At 54.8% G+C, this 22,865-nt stretch overlaps 2 protein-coding genes and 1 long non-coding RNA gene across 4 annotated transcripts in view; 1 reads left to right on the plus strand and 2 right to left on the minus strand.

Moving 5' to 3' along the window:
- Window position 1: 1 nt before the first annotated feature.
- Kdelr1 (KDEL endoplasmic reticulum protein retention receptor 1) lies at window positions 2-6,872 on the minus strand. Its single transcript, XM_047529942.1, has 5 exons — window positions 6,584-6,872; window positions 5,805-5,905; window positions 5,384-5,542; window positions 1,689-1,941; window positions 2-761 (listed from the first exon to the last, which is right to left on the minus strand). Exons 1-5 carry the CDS (start codon window positions 6,672-6,674, stop codon window positions 727-729), a joined length of 639 nt encoding a protein of 212 aa, XP_047385898.1. The 5' UTR covers window positions 6,675-6,872; the 3' UTR covers window positions 2-726.
- Window positions 6,873-8,310: 1,438 nt separating this feature from the next.
- Window positions 8,311-22,865, plus strand: part of Grin2d (glutamate ionotropic receptor NMDA type subunit 2D) — a 34,570-nt gene continuing 20,015 nt past the window's right edge. The window contains exons 1-7 of one of the 2 annotated variants that reach the window (XM_047528559.1): window positions 8,311-8,905; window positions 9,663-9,957; window positions 13,151-13,641; window positions 17,372-17,991; window positions 21,364-21,478; window positions 21,809-22,020; window positions 22,266-22,434. In XM_047528559.1, coding sequence (XP_047384515.1) covers window positions 13,177-13,641; window positions 17,372-17,991; window positions 21,364-21,478; window positions 21,809-22,020; window positions 22,266-22,434 — 1,581 coding nt within the window. In that variant the 5' untranslated portion in view covers window positions 8,311-8,905; window positions 9,663-9,957; window positions 13,151-13,176. Of the gene's footprint in view, window positions 8,906-9,635; window positions 9,958-13,150; window positions 13,642-17,371; window positions 17,992-21,363; window positions 21,479-21,808; window positions 22,021-22,265; window positions 22,435-22,865 lie in introns of those variants that run through there. The other variant, XM_047528560.1, reaches the window with a different exon arrangement.
- Window positions 14,796-22,500, minus strand: LOC124966831 (uncharacterized). Its single transcript, XR_007105420.1, has 3 exons — window positions 22,372-22,500; window positions 21,788-21,916; window positions 14,796-14,931 (listed from the first exon to the last, which is right to left on the minus strand). It is a non-coding gene; the product is annotated as an uncharacterized LOC124966831 (long non-coding RNA).

Here is a 22,865-nt window from a genome sequence, read left to right on the forward strand (position 1 = left end):
ATACTTTTCCTGTTTATTTCAAGAGAACAAAGAAGTAACCATCAAATTCTGTACAAAAACATGGCATTAGAGCTGTGGTGCCCATATGCCAGCCCCCTTCCCATGCCTGAGCCCAGAGTCCCCCTCGTATGTCAAAAAAAAAAAAAGGAAAAGACCAAAAACCCAAATTTTTGGGGGGTAAAATTTTTATGAAAAATCAGGGGAGACCTTCCTGGGCCTCCCTTCTTCCCTGTCCCCAACCCAGGAACTTGGGTGGAGGTGCTATGTCCTGGCCAGGTGAGCGGTGGGGCAGGCAGTGTGGCAGGTGTAGTGTTTGGCAACCAGTGGGGCTGGGCAATGCCTGGAGAGGACCTGAGGGGCTCGAGGAGGGGAGACCTCTGGCCCTGCCTTGGCCCTGCCTTGGCCCATAGGACACTTGAAAACAGTTTATAAAAATCAGGGCCAGAGAGTAGAAGAGAAAGGAGTCATCAAAATCAAAAACTAAATAGTGGAAAGATTTTTTTTTTTTTTTCTTCTCTAAAAGGCAAAAAACTACAAACAACCCAGGTCTGGAGCTTCCCAAGACGTGGGTCCTCCACTGCACCCCCCAACCCGGTGGGAGTGGGTATGGGGAGCGAGGAGAGGTGGATTTTTTAAAAAGTCACCCCTGGACGGGAAGGCTCTTGTCTTCTGTCACCTTCCTCTGCCTTCCACCGCTGCTGAGGAGAGGGCTGGTGAGGACCAGCGCTATGCCGGCAAGCTTAGCTTCTTCCCCTTTAGGACTGTGAAGAGAGAGAAGGGGTGGTGGTTAGCCTTGAGGCCCTGCAGAAAGGGGACAACTTCCTGCCCCCAGAGCAGGGGCTCATGCATTGAGCTGGGCAGACATGCAGGAAGGGACAACCCCCAGGACTTAGGATCATGAACTGATTGCGGAAGGGGCGAGGTTGGGAACCCTGTTCTCATCCTAGGGGCGGAGCAATGGAGGCCAAGAGGAGGCCCCATTTTTTCAGTGCTGGTTGTTCCTCTTTCTCCCTTGAAGAACTCTGGCAGGGATGTCCAGGTGAAACCACCTGCTCCAGCCCTCCAAGATTTAATCCTGGGGACTGGGGAGTGTCTCCAAGTCTCTGCTTATCACTCTCTTTCCTGACTCCTAGGTTTCCGGGTCTCTGCTTAAATACTACCTCCTCCAAGAGGCCACCCTGCCCATGTGAAGTAGCCCCCACCCTTCACAGTTCTCAATGAACATCCCTGATTTCTTTCTTCCATAGCTCTCCAAACACTTTCTCCTTTATTCACACACTATCTTTCCCAGTAGGATATAAGGGGAGGGAAGGGCCTTGACCATCTTTTTCCCTTCAGCTACATCCCCAAAACCTAGTGCTGAGGAGTCAGAAAGGCTTGATGAATTTGTTGAATGAATGAATGGAAGGATGAAGGGATCAATCCCAGTGCACCCAAGTTCTTGTGGGGCCTAAGCTATACTTAAGTGATCAATACAGTCTGAAGACAGGAACTCCTTGGTCCTTGGGGAGAAAGGGACTGGAGGCATGAATTCTTAGCGGACAAAGGGCATGGGCCCCCAGAAGCCAGGAGAAGAAGCCCTCCTTCCCTTGAGTGATACGGGGCTGAGGAGATGGACACCAGGCTACGGGGAGGGTAGGGGAGGAGGAAAGGCAGGTTCCCTCCAGCCAGCCCTCCCTCCTGGCTACCTTTGGTGATATAGAGGTAGAAGAAATCGCAGTACAGGACTGTCTGGACCAGGCCAGCCACGATGGCGATGAGATCGAAGAAGCCCTCGAAATGGTAGCGCCAAATCCAGTTGAAGAGATAGAGGGTGCGGTAGACACCCAGCGCAAACAGGTAGTGGCTCGTGATGGTCTCCGCCTCACCAGTCTTGCTCACCATGAACAGCTGCGGCAAGATGGCCACTGACTCCAGGTAGATAGAGAAGGTCCAGAGGATCTGCCAACAGGCCAGGGAGTAGGAGTGGAGGACAGGATGAGATGAGGGGGCAGGGCAGGGGAGGAGGCAGAGAACTCGCTGCAGTCTCAGGCACAGTGAACTCCATCCCGGTGCTTAGCACATGCCCAACACCATCCTTCCCCGTGAGGGGATCATAACTATCAAACCATCCATCTACATATGTGGAAACTGATGCTCAGAGAAGGTAAGACACTTGCTAGTAGCTAGTAAGCAGCAGAACCAGGGACTTGAACTGGAGTCAGTACCCATGAACTCTTTGCAACTGGCCTCTCTAAAGATGGACTGGGTCAGAAACTTGGCTTGGAGATTTCCCATGTGCAAGGGCTAGGGTTCAAATCCCCAGCACCACCAAAAAAAAAGAGAGAGAGAGAGAGAGAGAGATTTCCCTTCTGAGACCCTGGGCAAGACACACAGACTCCACAAGCCTCTGCTTCCACCTGTCTAAAATGGGGCTGCTGTCCTATTCTCTGAGCATCACCATTCAATCTTTAGAGACCTCGATTAGGTGATGTTGATTCCCTGGCTTACAACCTTCCAATAGCTTCTTCCTATCACCTGAGAATCAAATGCTAACGCATTGGCCTTCAATACCCTCCCAATCCGACCTCCTCTCCCACTCCCCCCTCACTCTCTGGGCTGCAGCCATCTGGGCCACCTCTCTGGTCCTCCAACATATCATGCTCCTTCCTGCCACAGGGCCTTTGCACTTGTTGTTGCCTCAGCAGGGAAATCTCTTCCCCAGATGGTCATGTGCCTACCTCTTCCCTGGCCATCCTTCTCTCAGGGCTGTCAAATCACCATCTTATCTCCTTCCTGGCCCTCTCACCAGAACTAACTCCATGAGTCCTGGGAACCCAGCACCTAGCACAGTTCCCAAATGAATAAGAGAGTGAGTTGGCAGGAGGAAGCATCTATAAAGGGCTCCCCATGTGTTGGCATAAGCCACCATTTAAGGAGCAGTGAAAACTATCTTCATGAGCAGGACAAGGGTATCACAAGACAGGGGAGGAAGAGACTGCAAACATCTGCCAGTCTCCTATCAGTCCCCAGCTCCCGAAAGTCCCACCTGTGGTTGATCTGCGAGACACACAGAAACCTCCCCTCAGAGAACAAACCAGGTGGCAGGTGTGGCTCCTCCCCAGCTGTTTTGGTTTGTGGGAAGGAAGTGGAAAACATGAGGATGTATTCATAGCAATTCGGGCTTCCAGAGCATTACTGCCTCAAAGGCACTGCAGTGTGTACCTTAGAATTCAGCCTCAACCCTGTGAGGTAAGTCCCTTATCATCCCTGTTACACCAATGAGCAAACTGAGACCCAAGAGATAAGTAACTTCTCCAAGGTAACACCAGATTCCCATCCAGGCAGCTGGACTCTAGGGTCTGCTACCTTAACCATCCAGAATCCTCCAAGAGTCTTATAGCAACCAAGTTGGTTGAGGTTCTTGAGAAATGTACCTAAATTGATGTACGCCCAACTCTCACCCCTAGGGCTACCATTGAGGAATGGAATCACAGCATAGGAGGAGACAGATGGCCTACTGCATTTATCTATTTCATGATATCTGACTTTTTTCTCCTGGTACTGGGGATTGAACCCCAGGGGTGCTCAGCAAAACCCTTACTCAAGTAAAAAATTAGAAGGGGTTTTGCTGAGTCTGGCCTCGAACTTGACATCCTCCTGCCTTAGCCTCCCAAAGCAATGGGATTACATGTATGTGCCACCATGCCCAGCATGATATCTGAATTTGTAAAGAGTATCTTCCTTCTGTGATTAAAAGCACCATTAAAGTAGCAGACCTGGGTTCAAATCTTACAAATTCTCCAAGTCTCATCTCAGTCCTCTGAGAAATCAGGATGAGTACACCTGCTCCCCAGGATGACCAGGGGATCCGATGGGATGAAGACTAGACTAGCCCGCTAGTTGGGAAACACAAAGTCTACAGTCAAGAGTCCAGTTCTGGTCTGGCTCCCACCTTGAGAAAGCCCCTTTGTCTCCTGCAGCCTCAGTTAGCCTCTCCATCTGCAAAATGGGTCCAGTCACCTCTAGTTGGCAGGGTAGCTATGAGTTAGTCAAGGGTGTGGCTGAGCTCTCTCTGCAAGGTGGTCACGGTATGTTTGCAAAGTCAGCACCTGAAACTAAGACCAGCATGATCTGACCATGGCATGATCTGACCCCCTGTACCATTTCTGAGGACCTGGTGGCTATAGCTACCCCCTGTTAGATTTATCTACCCTACACAGTGCTTTTACTATTTTGGATCTGTGGCTAAAATTTACATTGACATCTATTCTGAAAACTCCTGAATTATAGCTTCTGTCAAGAACATCAGCAGGTCAAGCCACCCAGAGCCAGTTTCCTACAAGGCAGGAGTGGGGAAGGAAGGGTTGCCCCAAATTTACAACTCCAAACAGGTTCCAGGAGGCAGGGGATGGCAGACTTATCACTGGCTCTCCCAAAATCCCTCCCAGGAGTTTGTACAGGCCCCACCAAAATGCAATGGAATAAAGATCATGACAGTTAACATTTTGAAGAAAAAGTATCAGGTACCATACAAAACACTTAAGTCACTGAACACTTGCTGTCATGGCACTTCCCACATCATGTCAGACACTGGGCCTTACAGACATCAACCCCTCACTAGAACTCTGAGAGGGGCAGGGCTGCAGCTCAATGCCTGACTGCATACTTAGCGTGCATGGGGCACTGGGTTCCATCCCAGCACAAAAAAAAAAAAGAAAGAAAAAGAAAAAAACGAAAGAAAGGAAGATCCCTATGAGGTAGGAACAGATTATCCCCATTTTACAGGTGAGGAAACAAACACAGAGAGGTATACATGACTTGCCCAAAGTCCCACCACTGCTCAGTGGAAGAAGCAGGCTTCCAATCCCTGCACCCTGGTTCTAGAGTCTCAGGGTGTTTAACCAGAGGCAATGTTGTCACATCTCAATAAATCTTCACAGTGACCCAATTCAACTTTACAAACAGGGACATTAAGTTATGGAGAGGTCAAATCACAGGCCCAGGTTCATACCAGTAGAAAAAGTAGATCTAGGATTCAAGTGCATGCATCCTTGCCCCAGGTTCCCAAGTCCTGAGCTATTCAGTCTGGTACTTGCTAGGCTGGTGACCTTGGACATTTAGACTCCCTAGATTTCAGTTTCCCTACCTCCAAAATGGGGCTGTTGTAAAAACTGGTGAGACCACATCTGTGAACTGCACAGAGCAATGTCTAGCACACAGTTACTGCTGCTACTGCCCTTAACATATCTCCTTCCAGATCCTGTGTGATGAGCATGAAGGGCCTAAAATAAGGAGGCCTCAGCAAACCCCATGGAAGGAAGCACTGGAGACTCCCTGCTATCTATCAGCAGTCATTCCACCACAACCATCTGACCACTGCAGGGCCACACCAGTGGCCTACCTCCAGAGGGGTGAAGTCGTGGTTGACCAGGAATGCCAGGATGGCCGTAGGAACGACAAGGAACTCCACCCGGAACGTATCATGGTTCCCATCATAAGTGGCTTTGAACTTGCTGTAAATCATCCAGACCGTGGTGAAAGAGCAGGCTATGTAGACCACCTGATGAGGGACATGATGACAGGGTAACTCAACTCACAGGGCAGGGCCTGCACATCCAACACAGGATGAAAGCACAGCCCCCTCCTCACTCAGAGGCAGAAATCAAGTCCCCAGCCCATCACCTGTCAAGAGTCTGGATCCATCCCTCCTCCCTCAGACCCAGGAGCCCAGGCCCCACACCCACTCTTGCCCACTCTTCCCTGGGACCCTCACCTGGTTCCCCTGCCTCAGGGGGCCCAGGGAGGTGGCATGGAGCCTTTACCTTCATGCATGTGTTGTAAAGTGAGATGTAATTGGTGAAGAGGTCCAGATAGCGGGCAGTGAACACCACAGCAAACAGGACCTGGCTCTTCCCTGAAATCCCTGTGGTCAGACAGAGAGAGGAGGAGGAGGAGGAGGCTGATGGTGGGTTGCATAGGCAATAAACTAAAGCAGCACGGTGCCTGGGACCAGCCCGAGGCAGCTCTGGAGCACAGCAGTCCCAGGAGGCCTGCCCAACCCTCTTTGCTTCAGCAGGGCCCTTTCCCACCGCCCACAGCCAGGGGGCAGCCAGTCCCAAAGCTACTCTAGCCCGAGGCTTCAGTCCTAGTCTAGGCCTCACTGCCACCCTGGCCCCCTCAGGGTCCTCCCACCATCTGGACCCAAGATGGGGCCAAAGGAGGACCCTGCCTGACCTCAGCCCCCGGAACCAGTCACCTCCCTCCCGCTCCCTTCCTGGCCGCCGCGGTCCACGTCACCAACTCCCAGCCATCTCCCCGCCTTCCGTGGTTCCCTGTTCCCTGCCCCGGAACCCCACAGCTGCCCAGACTGGGGCTGTAGGAGGCTGAACTGAGGTCCAGGAACCATCCCCACTAAAAATGTATACATCCCCGCCCCCGGCCTGGGGGAGGGAGTTGACCCCCTGCTGACCTCGGACATGGAAGAGGGATCCCCAGCAAGCAGTGGGGGTTGGAACTTGTTCCCCTAGTGCTCCCAAAGCCTTCCCCCTGTCCTGGGACGCCCCCCGCAGTCTGTCCCCTTCTGCCCGGGTGGGCCTCTCACCGGCACACGAGCGGGACTTCCAGATTTTAAGCAGTAGCAAGATGATGGCTAGGAGGTGGGAGAGGTCTCCCAGAAATCGGAAGAGATTCATGGCTGGGGGGGCTCTGGCAGGGCTGAGCTGGAGGGAGGCAGGCTGGCGGGGGCTGCCCCCCGGGGCTGCTGTTCTGGCGGGCGGCAGGCAGAGGGGCGGGAGAGGGACCCTCCGGTGGGCTCCACTCCCGGGAGGGGGCTCTATGTGGGGGAGCCGAGGCCAGAGCTGGTGGCCGAGCTAGAGCGGGGAAAAGGGAGGAGGGCGGAGGGGGGAGGAGTCCGGACTCGGAGGCCCCGCCCCTAGGGGCGGGCTCCTGTCTCTCCGGCTCCCCCTGTCGCCCACCTCCTGCTTTGCCGAGCCGGCGCCGAGCAGTGCCCAAGGCTCTGTCCTATGAATTTGCAGGGTCGCTGGGATCTGATACTCCCAAATCCGGTACTTGATCTCCTAGGCAATCTGTGTCTCGATAAAAGACGGACAACAGCAGCCACGCCTCTGCCCTTACAGGGATTCAGGAGGATGGCCTCTGAACTTTAAAAATCCAGGTCCCAAAATATCAACAAAAACAATAACAACAAATTCTTGACCAAGACCCAGAGGCTGGGCAGTAGCTTCTGACCCTCTCAAGGGTCAGCTCCAATACACCCAAAAGAAAAAAGGTGACCCCCAACCTCTCCTGCCTCGTGCCCACCTCCCTCAGACCTAGGGGTCCAGGCCCAGCCCACCTCCCTCAGCCCTAGGGGTCCAGGCCCAGCCCACCTCCCTCAGACCCAGGGGTCCAGGCCCAACCCTCCTCCCTCAGACCCAGGGGTCCAGGCCCAGCCCTTCTCCCTCAGACCAGGGGTCCAGGCCCAGCCCTCCTCCCTCAGACCCAGGGCTCCAAGCCCAGCCCTCCTCCCTCAGACCCAGGGTTCCAGGCTCCAGCCTCCTCCCTCAGACCCAGGGGTCCCAGAGTTCCTTCTCCACTGGGACTCAGGAATCAGGGCGCCTCCTTCAAGCCTTTTAGTGCTCAGCATTTTGATGCTCCCTTTGACAAACTACTCTCAGGAACCTGAGACACGTGGATAGAACCCTGGGGAAGGCAGTCTGCTCAAGCCTCTGAGGAATGACTTCGTGTATCCCTTCTTTTTAAACCAACAAAGCATAATCTCCAACATCCAGAAGGAAAGCAGTGTCTGCTCCAACACAGACAAAGAGGTCCAGACCACAGCCCATCTTATCCTTCAAGTTGGAGTGTTCCTGGCACTTCTGTAAAGCTTCCCAGACAGTCCTGGGATGCTGTGTGGTGCAGGACACCTGGGTCTGAGGGTGGAGGCCGAGAGAGGGAGAGTGAATGAAAGAGAGAGAATGTAGGGGTACCTGGAGCAGGAATGGGAACCTCGGTCAGGAGCTCCTGAGGGAGTCTGAGTGCAAGTTTTGCCCTTGAGCACATTAGGTGAGACTCTTGTTTCCTTCATTGCCAAGGTCTGGGAGGGCAGGGCTGAAAGTGCCCATTCCTGAAAAGGAAGAGACTTAGGGCCTAAATTTTGAGATGTTAGAGGGAGAAAGGGATCGTGGATCTAGATTCCTGTGGTTAGGATGCTTGAGCCATAAAATGTTTGGGATGAGACCCTGAATTCAAGGAAGGGGGTCATGGAGGGGAGGGTCTGGGGCCTGTACCCCTGGATCTGAGGGAAGGAGGGCCTGGGGGTTTGGACACCTGGCTCCACCATGGAGACCTAGTTTGCAAGCCTGACCTTCTGGAGCAATAGAAGCCAAAAGATGGGTCTTAGCATGGTAGATACTGAAGTCAGAGAAAGGATTCCTGCTTCCCATCCCTCAAAGTGGGGAGAGTGCAGAGCCAGCAACCCCTGGCCCTGGAATCTAGTCTGGAGCTCATGCCTCCATAACAGGTTCTGAGTCCTTGCCTGCACCCACCCCCCGCCTTCTTCCTCCCTTTTTATTTGCAGCCCCTCATTGCCTTGTCCCAGGAGGAAGGTAGAAGCTGGGGGGGGTGGCCCCCTCCCCCAGCCCTGGCAGGAGGAGGGGTCCCCAGGGAGGCCAGGAGGGGGGGCTGTGGGTCTCCCGGCAGGGACGGACGGGGACTGAATGTTAATCGCATCCCAAGTGAGTGTGTGTGTGCGAGAACAGCGAGTGTGCGAGTCCCTCCCGCTCGGCTCCTCCAAGCCGCGGCCGCCGCCGCCGCCACCCTCCGCCCGCAGCCTCCTTCGGCCACCGGTGCCCAGCTAGGGGGTGTCGGCCTGGGTGGGTCCGCCCGGCCCCCAGGGGTCTCTCGTGTGACTGCCATCTGCCCGGTGAGGATGTGTGTCCGGGTGTCGGGGCTGGTTGTGGGGGGGTGTGTCTGTGTAAGGGCTGCGGCGACCGCGGGAGGAGGGGTCTGTCTGTCTGTACCGACCCTGAGCCGCCTGCTGGTATGTCGCGGGCCCCCCAGTCCTTCCCCTGAGCCCCCAAACCTGGATGGATGGTGTATACCTGGGTTCTGTGCCTCCTGCCTGCGTCCGGCTGGGTGTCTGGAAATCCCGGGCTGCCTGTGTCCTCCTGTCTGTCCGAACAGCCCCTGACGGCAGCGGCAGCTCGGCCCCCATTGGACCCCTGTGCGTGTGTGTCTCCCTCCTTGAGCTCCGGGGGTGTTGAGGGGGAATCCCAGGGAAGTGCGGTTGTGCGTGTGTGCGCGTGTGTATGTGTGTTCCTGGCTGTGTTTGAGAGTGGGGGCGCCAGGGGAGGGGTCTGGAAGTGATCAAGCGAGGAAGGGGCAAGTGGTCGGTCTCCAGACAGGCAATCTCCCGCTTCTCACACTAACATACACACCAACCACCCGCTTCAGAGGTGACCCAGACAGACAGACGCTGGAGGGGGGGCGCAGAGGGCACAAAGCAGGGGGGTGCGAATGAGCCAGGGAGAGGCGGGATGGGACACATGAACTGGGGGAGGAGCTGAGGCTGAAGCGGCAGAGGGGGGCACCCCGGGTGGGTGGAGGGGGGGATCCCCGCGGGGTCGGGCCGCAAGAGGACACCCCGACAGCCTCCGCAATGTCCGGGGCCCAACTTCCAGCGCAACATGTGTAGCCTCGTCCTCGCTTAGTCCGGGTGGCCGCAACCTTGGGGGACAGACAGAGCAGGTCAGGACCAAGGAAGAGGAGGGAGAGACGGAGCCAGGCACAGGCAAGAGGTCCCCACCACCGCAGCTACTGCCACCGCCGCTGCTGTTGCTGCCGCCGCCCCTGGGCCTGACCCCCCCACACACCCCATCGGCTCCCTGAGCCCTGCGCGGAATCTTCGGGTCGCTGGACGCCGGTTCCGGTCCTGGCACCCCCGCAATTCCCCCAACAGAACAGGGTCATGAAAAGGTAAGGTCGGGGCAAGGGGATACAAGGGTGGAGGTGGGGATGTGAACCCCCAAATCTAGGACAGGGAAAGTTGCCCAAGGGCCTTATGGAGGCAAGGGGCTTGAATGGCAGGCAGAAGTCTTTATCCCCAGCTCCCGTGCCTCTTGGGGACTCTTCTCCACCCCCTTTCTTCCTGAGCTCCTTTTTCCCAGGTGTCTATACCTCAGACCTCCTAAGCCCCCCCCCCATTTCTCTCCCACTGCTCCTCTAGCCAGCTGCACCTACCTGACACCCCATCTCTCTGACTCTCCAGCTCCCCTCTGCATCCCCCTCCCAGCGCCAGTCTCCCCATCGCTGTCCAGCCCTCTCCCTCTCTCCTCTCCTCTCCCCTCCCATCGTGGAGCTATGAGTCTGCTATTAATACTCCTGCCAAGGACCTTGAGGGCATCCAGGCCCCCTGCACCCCTCACCCCAAGCCACCACCCCTTCCTCAAGGTTCTGGAATGCCCTTCCAACCTCTTGCAAGCACCATGATTGGGGTGGGAGAGGCAGGGCTGTGTGTGTGTGGTTGTGGGGGGACAGGATGCCATCTGCAGCACGACTTGCGGGGGGAGCTATTAATCAAAGTGGACTCTCTTCTGTGATGGATGGGGGAGCAACAGAGACAGGGACACCCCAGGAATCTCTGGCACCCTCCTCTTCAGCTTGGAGACAGACTTGTGCCATGTACAGTCTGAGTGGGTTGACTGGGGAGGCCATAGCTGGGAGGGGGTGCCCAGGATGGTGGGACTGATTGGGTTTGAAATAAAAAGGGGTTCCTTAAGGGAGGACAGGACTGGAAATCCAGACTCCTGGATCTAGAAGCAGGAGGGAGCCAGGATTCCTGGGTCCTGGGAAAGAACAGAGTGGAACTCTGGGGGAAGCGGGGGCTAAGAGCCAGGACCAGGAGTCTTTTAGGAGAAGTTACAGGGCAGTGCTCCTGTGTCTGAGGAGGAGGGCTGGCAGCTTAGGCTCCTGGCAGAGTGGGGGATGAGGGCCTTTTCAGCCTCAGTGTGGGGCCAAGATTCATGAGCAGGTAGAGATTGGGAGCTTGGTAGCCGTCATCCTTGGGGGTGTAGGCTCTGGGGATCAGGCTTCCAGGGCACTGGATGGCTGTGAATGCCACCCCACAGTCCCTGAGGATTGGGAGTTTGCCCTCCCCAACCCCTCGTGGGAAAGAACTGAGCCTCCAGCCTCCAGCCTCCAGAGAAGGGTGGGACTGGGGGCTGCCCTCCTGGGCCTCAGAAGGGAGCAAGGCCCTGGGGTCCCAAAAGACAGAGGACAGGCAAGGGTGGATGTGAGAGGCAGAGGAGGGGGCCATGGGTGAGCAGCCACCATGAAGGGAGGGGAGAGCTTGTGTTAACCCTGCGGGGGCCAGGCCACAGCTGTGGGTTATTTTGGGGTGGAAGGGGGGCTATTCTGAGCACTGATTGAGCCAGCTGCTTGGGGAAGGGCAATGGAGAGGAGGGGCAAGGAGGAACCAGGATTTGGGAGGGATGCCAGCAAGGAGCACCCACCCCTTTCTCTGGGGAGACAGTGGCCCAGTATCTCTGGAAAGGTGGGGTAGTGGGCAGAGGGGAGGGGCCGAGGCCTCCCCAACCAGGGCTGGCTGGCAGGCTGTAGGGTGGATGAGGCCTGTGCTACCATGGTAACTGGACAGGAGACTGATTGACAGCAGAGAGAACCCTTACCTGTCTGGACCTTCGCCCTCCAGGAAGCCCCTAGTTCAGACTCCAGCATCACTCTGGGAGCTAGAAGTCCAGTCCCTGGTGCCCTCCTTCCTCAGACGCAGGACCCAGGAGTCTGGGCTCCCAGCCCAGCCACTCCAGGCAGCTAGTATGCAACAGGGAGCTCCTGAGGCCACGCTGTGTTTCCTCTAATTTATTAAATTGCTCCAGGCTGGGAGCCAGGGACCCCCCCTCCCCAACTCTCCACAGCTGTGTCCCCCCAAACCCCAAATCCTAGCATGGCCTGTGACTCTCTGAGAATATGGGGACAGGGACAGTAATAGGGAGCAAAAACAGGCTGGGGGTCATGATCTGGGCGAGGGGAAAGGTCATGGGGCATTCTCTTTCCTTGGGACGTCCCACTAATCTCGCCCCTCTTTCTCTCCCCCCACACATCTGACCCCTTTTCTCTCGCTCATTTTTTCTCTCTTTTCTTTTATTTTTGCTCCCTCCTGCCACTCGCCTTCCTGGCCTTCCTTTCATGTCTGTGCCGGGCTCCTTCCTGGTGGGGGTCTCGGTCTTACCGGGCCTCGCTATTTCTGTCCTCCTGTGTACTCTCTGCTCTGCCTGCCTCCTCCATCTCCATTCTGTTTCCCTGCCGCTTGTGTGCATGTCTCTTGGTGGCTGTGGGGTCTCTGTCTATGGCTTCCTGGCTTGTTTCTATCTTCCTCCCTGTCCAACTTTCTTGCCTCTTATCTCTCCTGCCTTCCTGTGTCTACCCATGCATCTCCCCTGCATCTCTAACATCCTCTCCCTGGGTCTCCATCACTCCCTATTTCTGTCACTCCTCTCTTCTCCCTGCCTCTGTCACTCTGAGCCTCTCCACCCTGTGTGTTTCTCCTGTCACTCTCTCCCTGACCATTTCTCTGTTGCCATCTCCATCTCCTTTCCTCTGTCCCTGGATCTCTTTGTGCTCCTATTTTGGTCCAATTTCTGGGGGCCCCTCCATCCCCATCTCCTCTTTCCTTACTTCTCTATCTTCCCCTGACCCCATTTGCACCCCCATTCTCCCTGGTTGTGCCCCCCACATTCCCACATTCCACCCCCGACACCTCTCCCTCTGTATTTGGGCTCCCTTCCCCATATCTCCCTTCCACCTCCCTTCACTCCTTCCTTGTTTCTCTCCTTCGGTGTCTCTCCCTTTGTCTCTGCATCTCTGTCTCCCTTCTCCTACTTCTGTGTCTCTCCTGTCTGTCCCTCCCTCTCCCTCGGTCCCCAACTCCGCATCTCTCCCTGTGTGTGTGTCTCTCTCCTGTGCCTCTCCCTCTCTGGTCTCTTCCCCTCCATCTCTGTCTCTGCCCTTCCCGCTGCCTGGCTCACCCCAACCTTTCCCTCTCCTCCCTGTGTGTCTCTCCCTCTCTGTAACTTCTCTTCTGTGGCTCTATCTTGTCTCGCTTCTCTGCGCCTGCCCCTCTCCTCTCGTGTCTCTCCCCGGTCCGTGCGTTCAGAGGCCGCCCGGCGGGGCCCGCAGGCGATGCGCGGCGCCGGTGGCCCCCGCGGCCCTCGGGGCCCCGCTAAGATGCTGCTGCTGTTGGCGCTGGCCTGCGCCAGCCCGTTCCCGGAGGAGGCGCCGGGGCCGGGCGGGGCCAGCGGGCCCGGCGGGGGCCTCGGCGGGGCGCGGCCGCTCAACGTGGCGCTCGTGTTCTCGGGGCCCGCGTACGCTGCCGAGGCGGCACGCCTGGGCCCCGCCGTGGCGGCGGCTGTGCGCAGCCCGGGCCTGGACGTGCGACCGGTGGCGCTGGTGCTCAACGGCTCAGACCCGCGCAGCCTCGTGCTGCAGCTCTGCGACCTGCTGTCGGGGCTGCGCGTGCACGGCGTTGTCTTCGAGGACGACTCGCGCGCGCCCGCCGTCGCGCCCATCCTGGACTTCCTGTCAGCCCAGACCTCGCTGCCCATCGTGGCCGTGCACGGCGGCGCCGCGCTCGTGCTCACGCCCAAGGTGCGCGCGACCGGAGGGGAGGAGCCAGTAGCAGTGGGCGGGGCATTGAGGGCGGGTCAGTCCTGGAGGTCAGCTTCTAGCGCCGTGGTGGGAGCAGTAGGAAAGATAGGGGTGGGGTCTACAGGGTGAGCAGGGCCTTCCAAAGGGGTCACCCAGAAGGATCAGAAAGAACATTCAACAATGTTCAGGTCATGGGGAGGACGTGGGCCCAGTCACTGCAAGGGAGCAACTATGGAAAAGCCAAGTTGAGCGGAGGACCTGGAGAAATGGGCCAGCCAGCGAGAAATCAAAGGGGAGGGTCGGGATCTGGGATGAGTCAGTTGGAAAGGAATGGGGTTCAGAAAGAAGCCAAGAAGCCAAGGAGAGGGACAAAGAGAGAAGTGCATCATAGACAGGGTCTTGGGAGGAGACAGACCAGATGAGCTGAGACCAGCAGTTCGTGAAGGAAGATAGAACCATCCAGTGAATGGAGGAGACTGAGAGGTGATCCTTAGAGGTGGGCTGAGGAAGAGTAGAACCAGACCTCAAGAAAGTGAGTGTTGGGGAGGATCAGTCTGGGAGAAGGTTGGGCCTAAGCTCTTTAGTAAAAGGGTGGGGTCTAGACTGGAAGAAGGTCCTAGAAGTTGGGTTTGAGAAGGCTCAGACCAGCTGTGAGGTGTGGGAAATGGGAATCCAGAGGTTGGGCCTCAGAGAATGAAGGCCTTGAATAGAGGCGGGTAGAGCCAATGAAAGGCCAAAGTCAGAGCCTGCAGGGGAGGGGAGAGGAGAAGCTGAAGCTGCCTATATCCTGAAGAGAGGCCTCCCTCTTTCTAGAGAGGCCCGGGAGTGGCCTGTTGTAGTGGACTTCTGGTAGCAAAGAAGAAAAATGAACCAAGGGGGGTCTCCAAACTGAAAAGGCAGAGCCTGAAAATGGGTGGGGCATTTTAGCTGTGATGGAGCCACCTGAATGTCTGAAACCTAGATTGGCCAGGTCCCTGCCGGGTGAGCCTTTGGCTTTGTGACTGGATCACTATTGCATTCTGGGACTCGTAGTTCTCCTGTCCAGAGCATTCTGGGAAGAACCTCCTTCCAATTTTCTTATTCTCCTAGGCATAATGTTTTCAGAGATTTCCAGGTGGATTTGTGGACCTTTTTATTTCCTTGCTGCCACTTTTGTGGAATACCTAGCAAGGTGGTCCCTTGTGCCTCCATTGCTGCTAAATGTGATCCACTGTTCACTATCTGTTGGGCACTGTGGCCAGCTCCGTGTACACCCGTTGCCTTCAGGGGCATGTAGTTCCTTCACTGTACCTGGAGAGAAGAAAGAGTGGTCATCACATCTCCATCTGTACCACAATGAATGCTGGGAACATGGTTCCCTCACCACACTTCCACCTGCTGATGGGTGAGGTCTTCTTAAGGTGCCCATTGCATGTGAGAGACCACCTCCTCAGGACAACTGCCCTATCCTCTACACTCATAACCACAGGCACATGTCTCAGGAGAAAGTCCACTTGCTGTTCTCATTGCATTATAGGAAGGTTTATTGAGAGCTGAATCTGTGCCAGGGCCATTTTAGGTTATGGGAAATAAAATTGTTGGGGGTGGGGACAGGACAAGGCCCTGCCTTATGGAGCTTGCGCTCTAATGCTGGAAACGGACAAAACAAACCACACATAGTAAATGGACAAGATGTTGTCATGACTGAGACTGGCAGTCAGGAAAGGCCTTCCTAAGAAGGTGACATCTGATCTGGACCTGAGGAATGAGAAGGGGTAGGCTGAGGAGGTGGAGAAAGTGTCCCTGGGTGGGACAACAAAGCAAAGCTCTTGAATTCAAAAGGAGCTTGGTGTGTTTGAGGAAGGGCAAGGCGGGAGTGTGGCTGGAGTCAGTTGGAGGATTGGGAATAGCGGGAGATGAAGTGAGAGGCAATAGGGGTCAGTTCATGCAGGGCCTTGTGGGCCTCAGAAAGGACTTTGGCTTTGATTCTGAAGAATCATTGGAAGCTTTTCAACAGAGAAGGGATGTAATCCAATTAATATTTTGAAATGATCACTCTGGCTGCTGTTTGGAGAATGAACTGGAAGATGCAAGAATGGAACAGAGATGGGCTGGAAAGCCATAGATGTCCAGGCAAGAGAGAAAGCAATGTCAATGAAGACTGTTGGGGATATAGCTCAGTTGGTAGAGTGCTTGCCTCCTATGCACAAGGCCCTGGGTTCAATCCCCAGCACCGCAAAAAAAAAAAAAAAAAAAAAAATTGAGATTGTAACAGTGACAGCAATGAGGAGCAGACACCTGGGCTTATGGTGTGAACACAGAGCCACAGAGACTGGGAGATGGCCTGGATGTGGGCCTGAGAAGAGACAGGGAAAGGGTGGCCCAGGTCTACACCTGAGCATTGGGGTGAAAAAGGAAAGGAGGACAGGGAACAGGTCTGGGGAGGCAAGAATTGCACATTTGACATGATGATTTTAAGATACTCTTGAAAATCCAAGGGAAGAAACTGACGAGAAAGTCGGACAGGTTTGTCTGGAGCTCACGGGAATGGCTGTGACGGGATGTGAGCCATTGGCGTCTCCAGCCATCCCCAGGGGAACTTCCTGTTCTGGTGAAGATGGTCTATACCTGGTGTGTCCAATAGGCTAGCCATAGTCCAGGTGTGGCTGTTGAGCCTTAACATGTGGTTAGTGCAAGTAAAACTGAATTTTAAGTTTTATTTAATTTTAATTAACTTAAACTTGAATAGCAACATATTGAAGGAGGTAGTATTTAAACACATGGGTCTGAATCAGGCATGGTGACACACACCTGTAATCTCAGCATATCAGGAGGCTGAGGCAGGGGAATTGCAAATTCAAGACCAGCCTGGGCAGTTTAGCAGGAGTCTGTCTCAATTTTTTAAAAAAGTAATTGATTAAAAGGCTGGGAATGTAACCCATTGGTAAAGTACCCCTGGGTACAATCCCCAGTACTGAAAAAATTAAAAATAAAGAAATACATGGGTCTGAATGACGTAGCTAGCAAGAGAGGACAGAGAAAATTATACCATGTATTCCTACATTTAGAATTCTGGCTAAGGAAAGGGGTCAGCAGCAGAGATAAAGAAGGAGGGGACAGAGGGGTAGGAGGAAAATTCAAAACAGAAAAGTCTACTCCACTGGGGAAATACAGTATCTTTAGCAACCCTGCTGCATGTCAGGAGATGTAGTCTCCCTCATTGCATACAGAAAAACAGTCCTTCCCAGTGGATGTTGGGAACTGTAGTTCCCCAGTGGATGGTAGGTGTATTAATAACAATGATGTTAGTTGCTACAAGAGATAAGCCCTCAGATCTCAAGGCAATAGGTTGCTTCTCATTCATATAAAATGTAAACAGGTGGTCCTGATTGGGGGTGCCTGTCCTTGTGGTGACTCAGACTCAGGCTCCCTCCCTCCATGGCTCTGTAATTCCTGAGGTCTCCAGAGTTCTATTCTGGGGCCTCTTCATCCACCTTCAGACAGGGAGGATAGTGAGGGTCTTCGGGGACAGTTTTTAGGGGTGGCCCAGAAAAACTCAGTCGTGTAGCTAAACCTAACCTAGGTCTAGCATGTGTTGCAGGAAGAAAAGTAAATGAATTTGGTGAACAGCCAGTCTACCATATTGAGAGCTATGACCCACGCTGGCACTGGGAATCGTGATCTGCTTGTCTGTTGCTGGCAGATGAGGTCCTCACACCAGGAGGCCTGACATCCTCCTCATGCCCCACAGGAGAAGGGCTCTACCTTCCTGCAGCTGGGCTCCTCCACCGAGCAGCAGCTTCAGGTCATCTTTGAGGTGCTGGAGGAGTATGACTGGACGTCCTTTGTAGCGGTGACCACCCGTGCCCCAGGCCACCGGGCCTTCCTGTCCTACATCGAGGTGCTGACTGACGGCAGCCTGGTGGGCTGGGAGCATCGTGGGGCCCTGACCCTTGACCCTGGGGCAGGCGAGGCTGTCCTGGGCGCCCAGCTCCGTAGCGTCAGCGCACAGATCCGCCTGCTCTTCTGCGCCCGTGAGGAGGCTGAACCTGTGTTCCGGGCAGCTGAGGAGGCCGGCCTCACTGGGCCTGGCTATGTCTGGTTCATGGTGGGACCCCAGCTGGCTGGAGGTGGGGGCTCTGGAGTCCCTGGGGAGCCCCTTCTTCTGCCAGGAGGCGCCCCACTTCCCGCGGGGCTGTTTGCAGTGCGCTCTGCTGGCTGGCGTGATGACTTGGCCAGGCGTGTGGCGGCTGGTGTGGCTGTAGTGGCCAGAGGTGCCCAGGCCCTGCTGCGTGACTACGGCTTCCTGCCAGAGCTGGGCCATGACTGTCGCGCCCAGAACCGTACCCACCGCGGGGAGAGTCTGCATAGGTGAGTGGGGCTGGGGCGGAAGGCGTGTGGGGAAGGTTCCGCAGCCTGACTACCTGCAGTACTCACGAGCTGAGTGGCCTTGAGCCAATCTTGTGCCCTCTCCAGCCTCAGTGCCCTCTTCTATAAAATGGGTCTAACTGGGTCTCTTTTCTGGAATTAAATCAGGTAATTTGGAAATCACCTGATATGCAGTGAGTGTATTACTATATTTTATGACTCTAAGATGCCTAATTCTTCACATTTTAATGTCTTTCAAGTCAAGGTATGTTTTATAATTGGCGGCTTATCATGGTAGTGCTTTTTTCTTTGTGGTAGGTATAAAATGTACATTTTTACAATTGATAGCATCTTAGCATAAAATATCCTAGTTAGACTAGGAACCCAAGCACCTAGTGGCCCATACAAGGTAGAAGTTTGTTCCTCTGTCACATCACAACCTAGAGATAAGCAGTCCAGGTTTATCAGTAGACTGCTGCTCCAGGTGATCATTTGGGGACTCCGGGATCTGCCCTCCTTGCTGCTCTGGAATCTCCAAATAGTCGAAGTTGGGTTGTGGGCATGAGTGCATGGTCAAGCTCACCAGAAGAGGGATAGAGCAAGCAGAGAGCAAACCATTTCCTTCCAAGTGAGGGAAAGGAACAGGTCTCATATCCTATTGTGAGAAGGCAGTCACATGGCCAAGACTGAGTCACCACTTGTTTACAGCAAGGTCCATTCTGATTGGCTGGACATCCATTCTGATTGGTTAATGCCTGTACTGACTGTTCTATTTTGAATGCCATCTGTGCACATGGCCTGGGTTAGCCGCAAAGAAGGCTCAGCAATGTGGACCCTAGCTGGACGGCTATACGCCATTATCGTTTTGGAAGAGGAGAACTGAGTGTGGTGGAAAACAGCATCTCCATCATAGGAAGTGCTGGGAGTGGGGAAATGGATGTGTCAGGGGGTAGAACAGCAGAAGGAGGGGTCATTGATCCTTAAATGAGCTGAGTTTGGGAGGAGGTGGTGGGTGTGGAAGAAGACCTAAAGAAGGAGAATTGAGAAGTGGTAGGTTGGGAATCAGGATCCCAGAACAAGAGGGTGAGAAAAGCATCCCTTGTTCATAAATACTGAGCACCCGCTAGGAACCAGGGCTCATGCTGGGCACTGGGAACGCAGAGATGAATAAGACCATGGACTTCTTCAAAGAACGCAGGGTCTGGAAGGGGTGGCAGACAGGGATGGGAATAATGACAGCACAGCATGATGCTTGCAGTAATGGAGGTAGCACTGGCCTTGCAGGAGCACGGGGGAGGAGAACTGCCTAAGCCAGGACATTTTTGGTTGCAAGAAGCAGTCTCGTTTAAGTTTCCTTAGGGAAAAGGGGGTTTATTGGAAAGATAAACATGCATAGAAACACAGACATCAGGAATTGAGGCCAAGCCTGGGGCCAGCTATTCTTTCATCTCTTTCTGCTTCTTTGCTCCTGTCTCTCTTGTTCTCTCAGGCTTGTCTCTCCCAGAGGCTGTTCAATGTTTTACCCAGCATCTATCTATCTATCTATGTATCTATCTATCTCTGTACTGAGATTGACTCAGGGGCTGTCTACCCTGAGCTACATCCCCCCAGTCCTTTCTATTTTGGGGACTTAGGTACTTGCTTAATTGCTGAGGCTGTTTCCTCAAACTTACCATCCTCCTGCCTCAGCCTCCTGATTAGCATGCACCACCATACCTGGCCTTTACCCAGAATTCTTCTCCCTCATAATTTTAGCCCTTCCTGGCCACCACCCAAACCCCACATCCACAGTGAAATGTCACTGCAAGAGAGAAAATTGATTGGCCCCAGACAACCTTCTAAACACACACCTGGGATAACTCTATGGAGTCAGGGATGTACCAGAAGGAGGGGACACCTAACAGAGACCCAGAGGATGAATTGCTCATCCATCCATCCAATCATTCATTGAAAAGCTCTTTATTGAGAATCGACTATGTGCCAAGCACCATTTAAGCACAAAAGAATAGTGTGGTATAAACTATTGTCTCTGCTGTCACCGAGACAAGCAGTGAACAAATAAGAAAAGAGAAAATATCAGCAGATGGTAACTTCTGAGATGAAAATATATCAGAGGAAAGTGACAAGAACAGCCTAGAGGGCTCAGTTAAGTGGGGTGGTCAGGAAAGGCCTAAGTAGGTAAAATTTAGAGATTTTTAAAAATGGATAAAAATCCAAACATTGGAAGATCTCCACGAAGAGAGGGAAGAGCAGATGCCAATGCCCTGGGGTTGGAACTGTTTGGGAGCCTAAAGCACCAGTGTGACTGGAGCACCGTGGGCCAGAGGGAGAAGGGCTGTACAAAAATGAATAGAAGCAGGGGCCCAGCTCACGCAGACCCCTTTAGGCTGGGGGAGGAATTTGGGCTTGATCAATGGTCAATGGTCAGGGAGTTCACCAGACATGGAGTATTCCAGGCAGAGAGGAAACAGCATGTGCAAAGGTCTGGAAGGAGAACTTGGGCCACACTGTGGGTGAGGCCACACTAGTTCAGAGCAGATGAGGGCAATAGAATTAGGGGCTGGGAAAGCCTAGGCTGGAGAGGTGAATGGGGCCAAGTCCTTGCCTTGGATGCCAGGTTGGGAAGACTCTGTTCCAAAGCCCTTCACCCTTTTGGGGCCAGGTGGGATACAGACTAGAGGAGAGATCAGAGGCTGGTGGTCAGGTAGGATACTGGGCTGTGGATCCAGGAGGGCTGTGGGGGATGGAGGGGGATGGCGCAGGAATGATGGGGCTTGGGGACTGATGGCCTGGATGAAGGGAGCAGCACCTGCAGTGAGAGTCGAGCCCGCAACTGGATGGGTGATGGGAAGGGCTGTCAGAGTTCAGTGAAGTTATCTGGGTCCAAAGACTTCCCAACAGAAGGGACACTTGAGCTGTCTTTGTGACATGTCAGAGTTGGTCAGGGTGAGAGGGTGGTAGAAGGGTTTTCCAGGCAGAGAACAGCACCTGCAAAGGCCTTGAGAGAAAAGCAGCCCCATGCAGTGGTGCAGGCCTGTAATCTCAGTGACTCGGAGGCAGAGGTAGGAAGATCGGATTGTAAGTTTGAGTAAATAGGGTTATGGGATGTATTTCAGGGGTGGAATGCCCTGGTTCAATCCCCAGTACCAAAACAAAAACAAAAAGGAAATCATTTCACATGTGTTCAGCATTGATAGAATAAAAAAGGGGTTTTGAGCTGGAAGTAATCAGAGATGGGCTTCAGAGGCAGGTGGGGCCACCAAATTGAGGGTCTGGGACCTTGTTCTGGAGGTGAAGGAGAAGAGATTCCAGTCACAGGCTAAGACTAGGGGGTAGGGGGCTTGGCCCAATCCTGGTGCCCTTCCTTCTGGGCAGGTACTTCATGAACATTACCTGGGATAACCGGGATTACTCTTTCAATGAGGATGGCTTCCTGGTGAACCCCTCCCTTGTGGTCATCTCCCTCACCAGAGACAGGACTTGGGAGGTGGTAAGTTGCATCCCAGACCTCAGGAGTGGCAGAAGGCCTGGAGTCCTAGGTCCTGGCAGAAGGGGGTCCAAGGCCCTGGACTCTAAGGGATCAGGGACTGGGGCCTAGACCCCTGGATCTCAGGGAGGAGCACTGGGGTCTTAGGAGGGTTGGGGCCTGAACTTTGGGTCTGAGGGAGGAGGGCTGGGGCCTGGACAGGGAGGAGGGGCTGCCCAGTCCTGGAGGGAGATGGGGCTCATATTCCTAGATCTGAGAGAGGAAGAGCAGGGAAGCCAGGACATCCGGGAAAGTCACCCCAAGTAGTCTTACCGTCTTTTCTCTTTGACCAAGGTGGGCAGCTGGGAGCAGCAGACTCTCCGTCTCAAGTATCCCCTCTGGTCCCGCTATGGCCGCTTCCTGCAGCCAGTGGATGACACACAGCACCTCACGGTGGCTACGCTGGAGGAGAGACCCTTTGTCATTGTGGAACCCGCCGACCCCATCAGTGGCACTTGCATCAGAGACTCTGTCCCCTGCAGAAGCCAGCTCAACCGAACCCACAGGTGACATTCCCGGATCCAGGAGTTCCAGCTTTGCAACTCTCCTCCTTCCAAGCCCAGCAGTCCCCGCCCCCGGCCCATAAAGCTCTCCAGCCCGGTACCTTGAGCCAGCTGAGAGGCTACCTCGAGCCTCAGTTGCCCCCAGAAGGCGCTAGCTGCTGCCTGTCACTTTCTTCATACTCTCAACTAATGGGAGGGCCTAAGGGTGAGGAGTCCCCAGCCTCCCCAAGCCTGGTTGCTTCCCGCAGTCCTCCACCGGACGCCCCCCGCCCGGAAAAGCGATGCTGCAAGGGCTTCTGCATCGACATTTTGAAGAGGCTGGCGCACACCATAGGCTTCAGCTACGACCTCTACCTGGTCACTAACGGCAAGCACGGGAAGAAGATCGACGGCGTCTGGAACGGCATGATCGGCGAGGTGAGGCTGGCCGGGACAGGCGCGGGAGGAGAGGGGACGGGGCGGGGCCAAGAGGCGGGAATCCTGTTGGGTGTGGCCCAAGGGAACCTGGTCAGGCTCTGGAGGGCGGGGCCAAGAGCGTCGGCTCCTCGGAGCGGGGGCGGGGTCAGGAAGCTCGGGGGTGGAGCCAGGAGGAGATCCGCGCGGGGGCGGGGACTCGTGGTGGGCGGGGACTGTCGGGGTCGGCGGTGGAACTTTTGGAGCTGGAGGAGGAGGGGTAGGAGGGTGGGCCTCCTAGGAGAAGGGGGCGGGGCCGAGAGGATGGAATCCAAAGCTTGAGGAGACTTGTTGGGGGTGGTAGGCCGGGGCGGGGGGCTACCGCCTCCCTCCTCTTCCCTTTCTCCTCCGCTTTTCCCTGCCACACTGAGTCCCTTCATCCTCCTCGCCATCTC

Source organism: Sciurus carolinensis, chromosome 16, assembly GCF_902686445.1.
Source record: "Sciurus carolinensis chromosome 16, mSciCar1.2, whole genome shotgun sequence".
NCBI classification, from domain to species: Eukaryota; Metazoa; Chordata; class Mammalia; order Rodentia; family Sciuridae; genus Sciurus; species Sciurus carolinensis.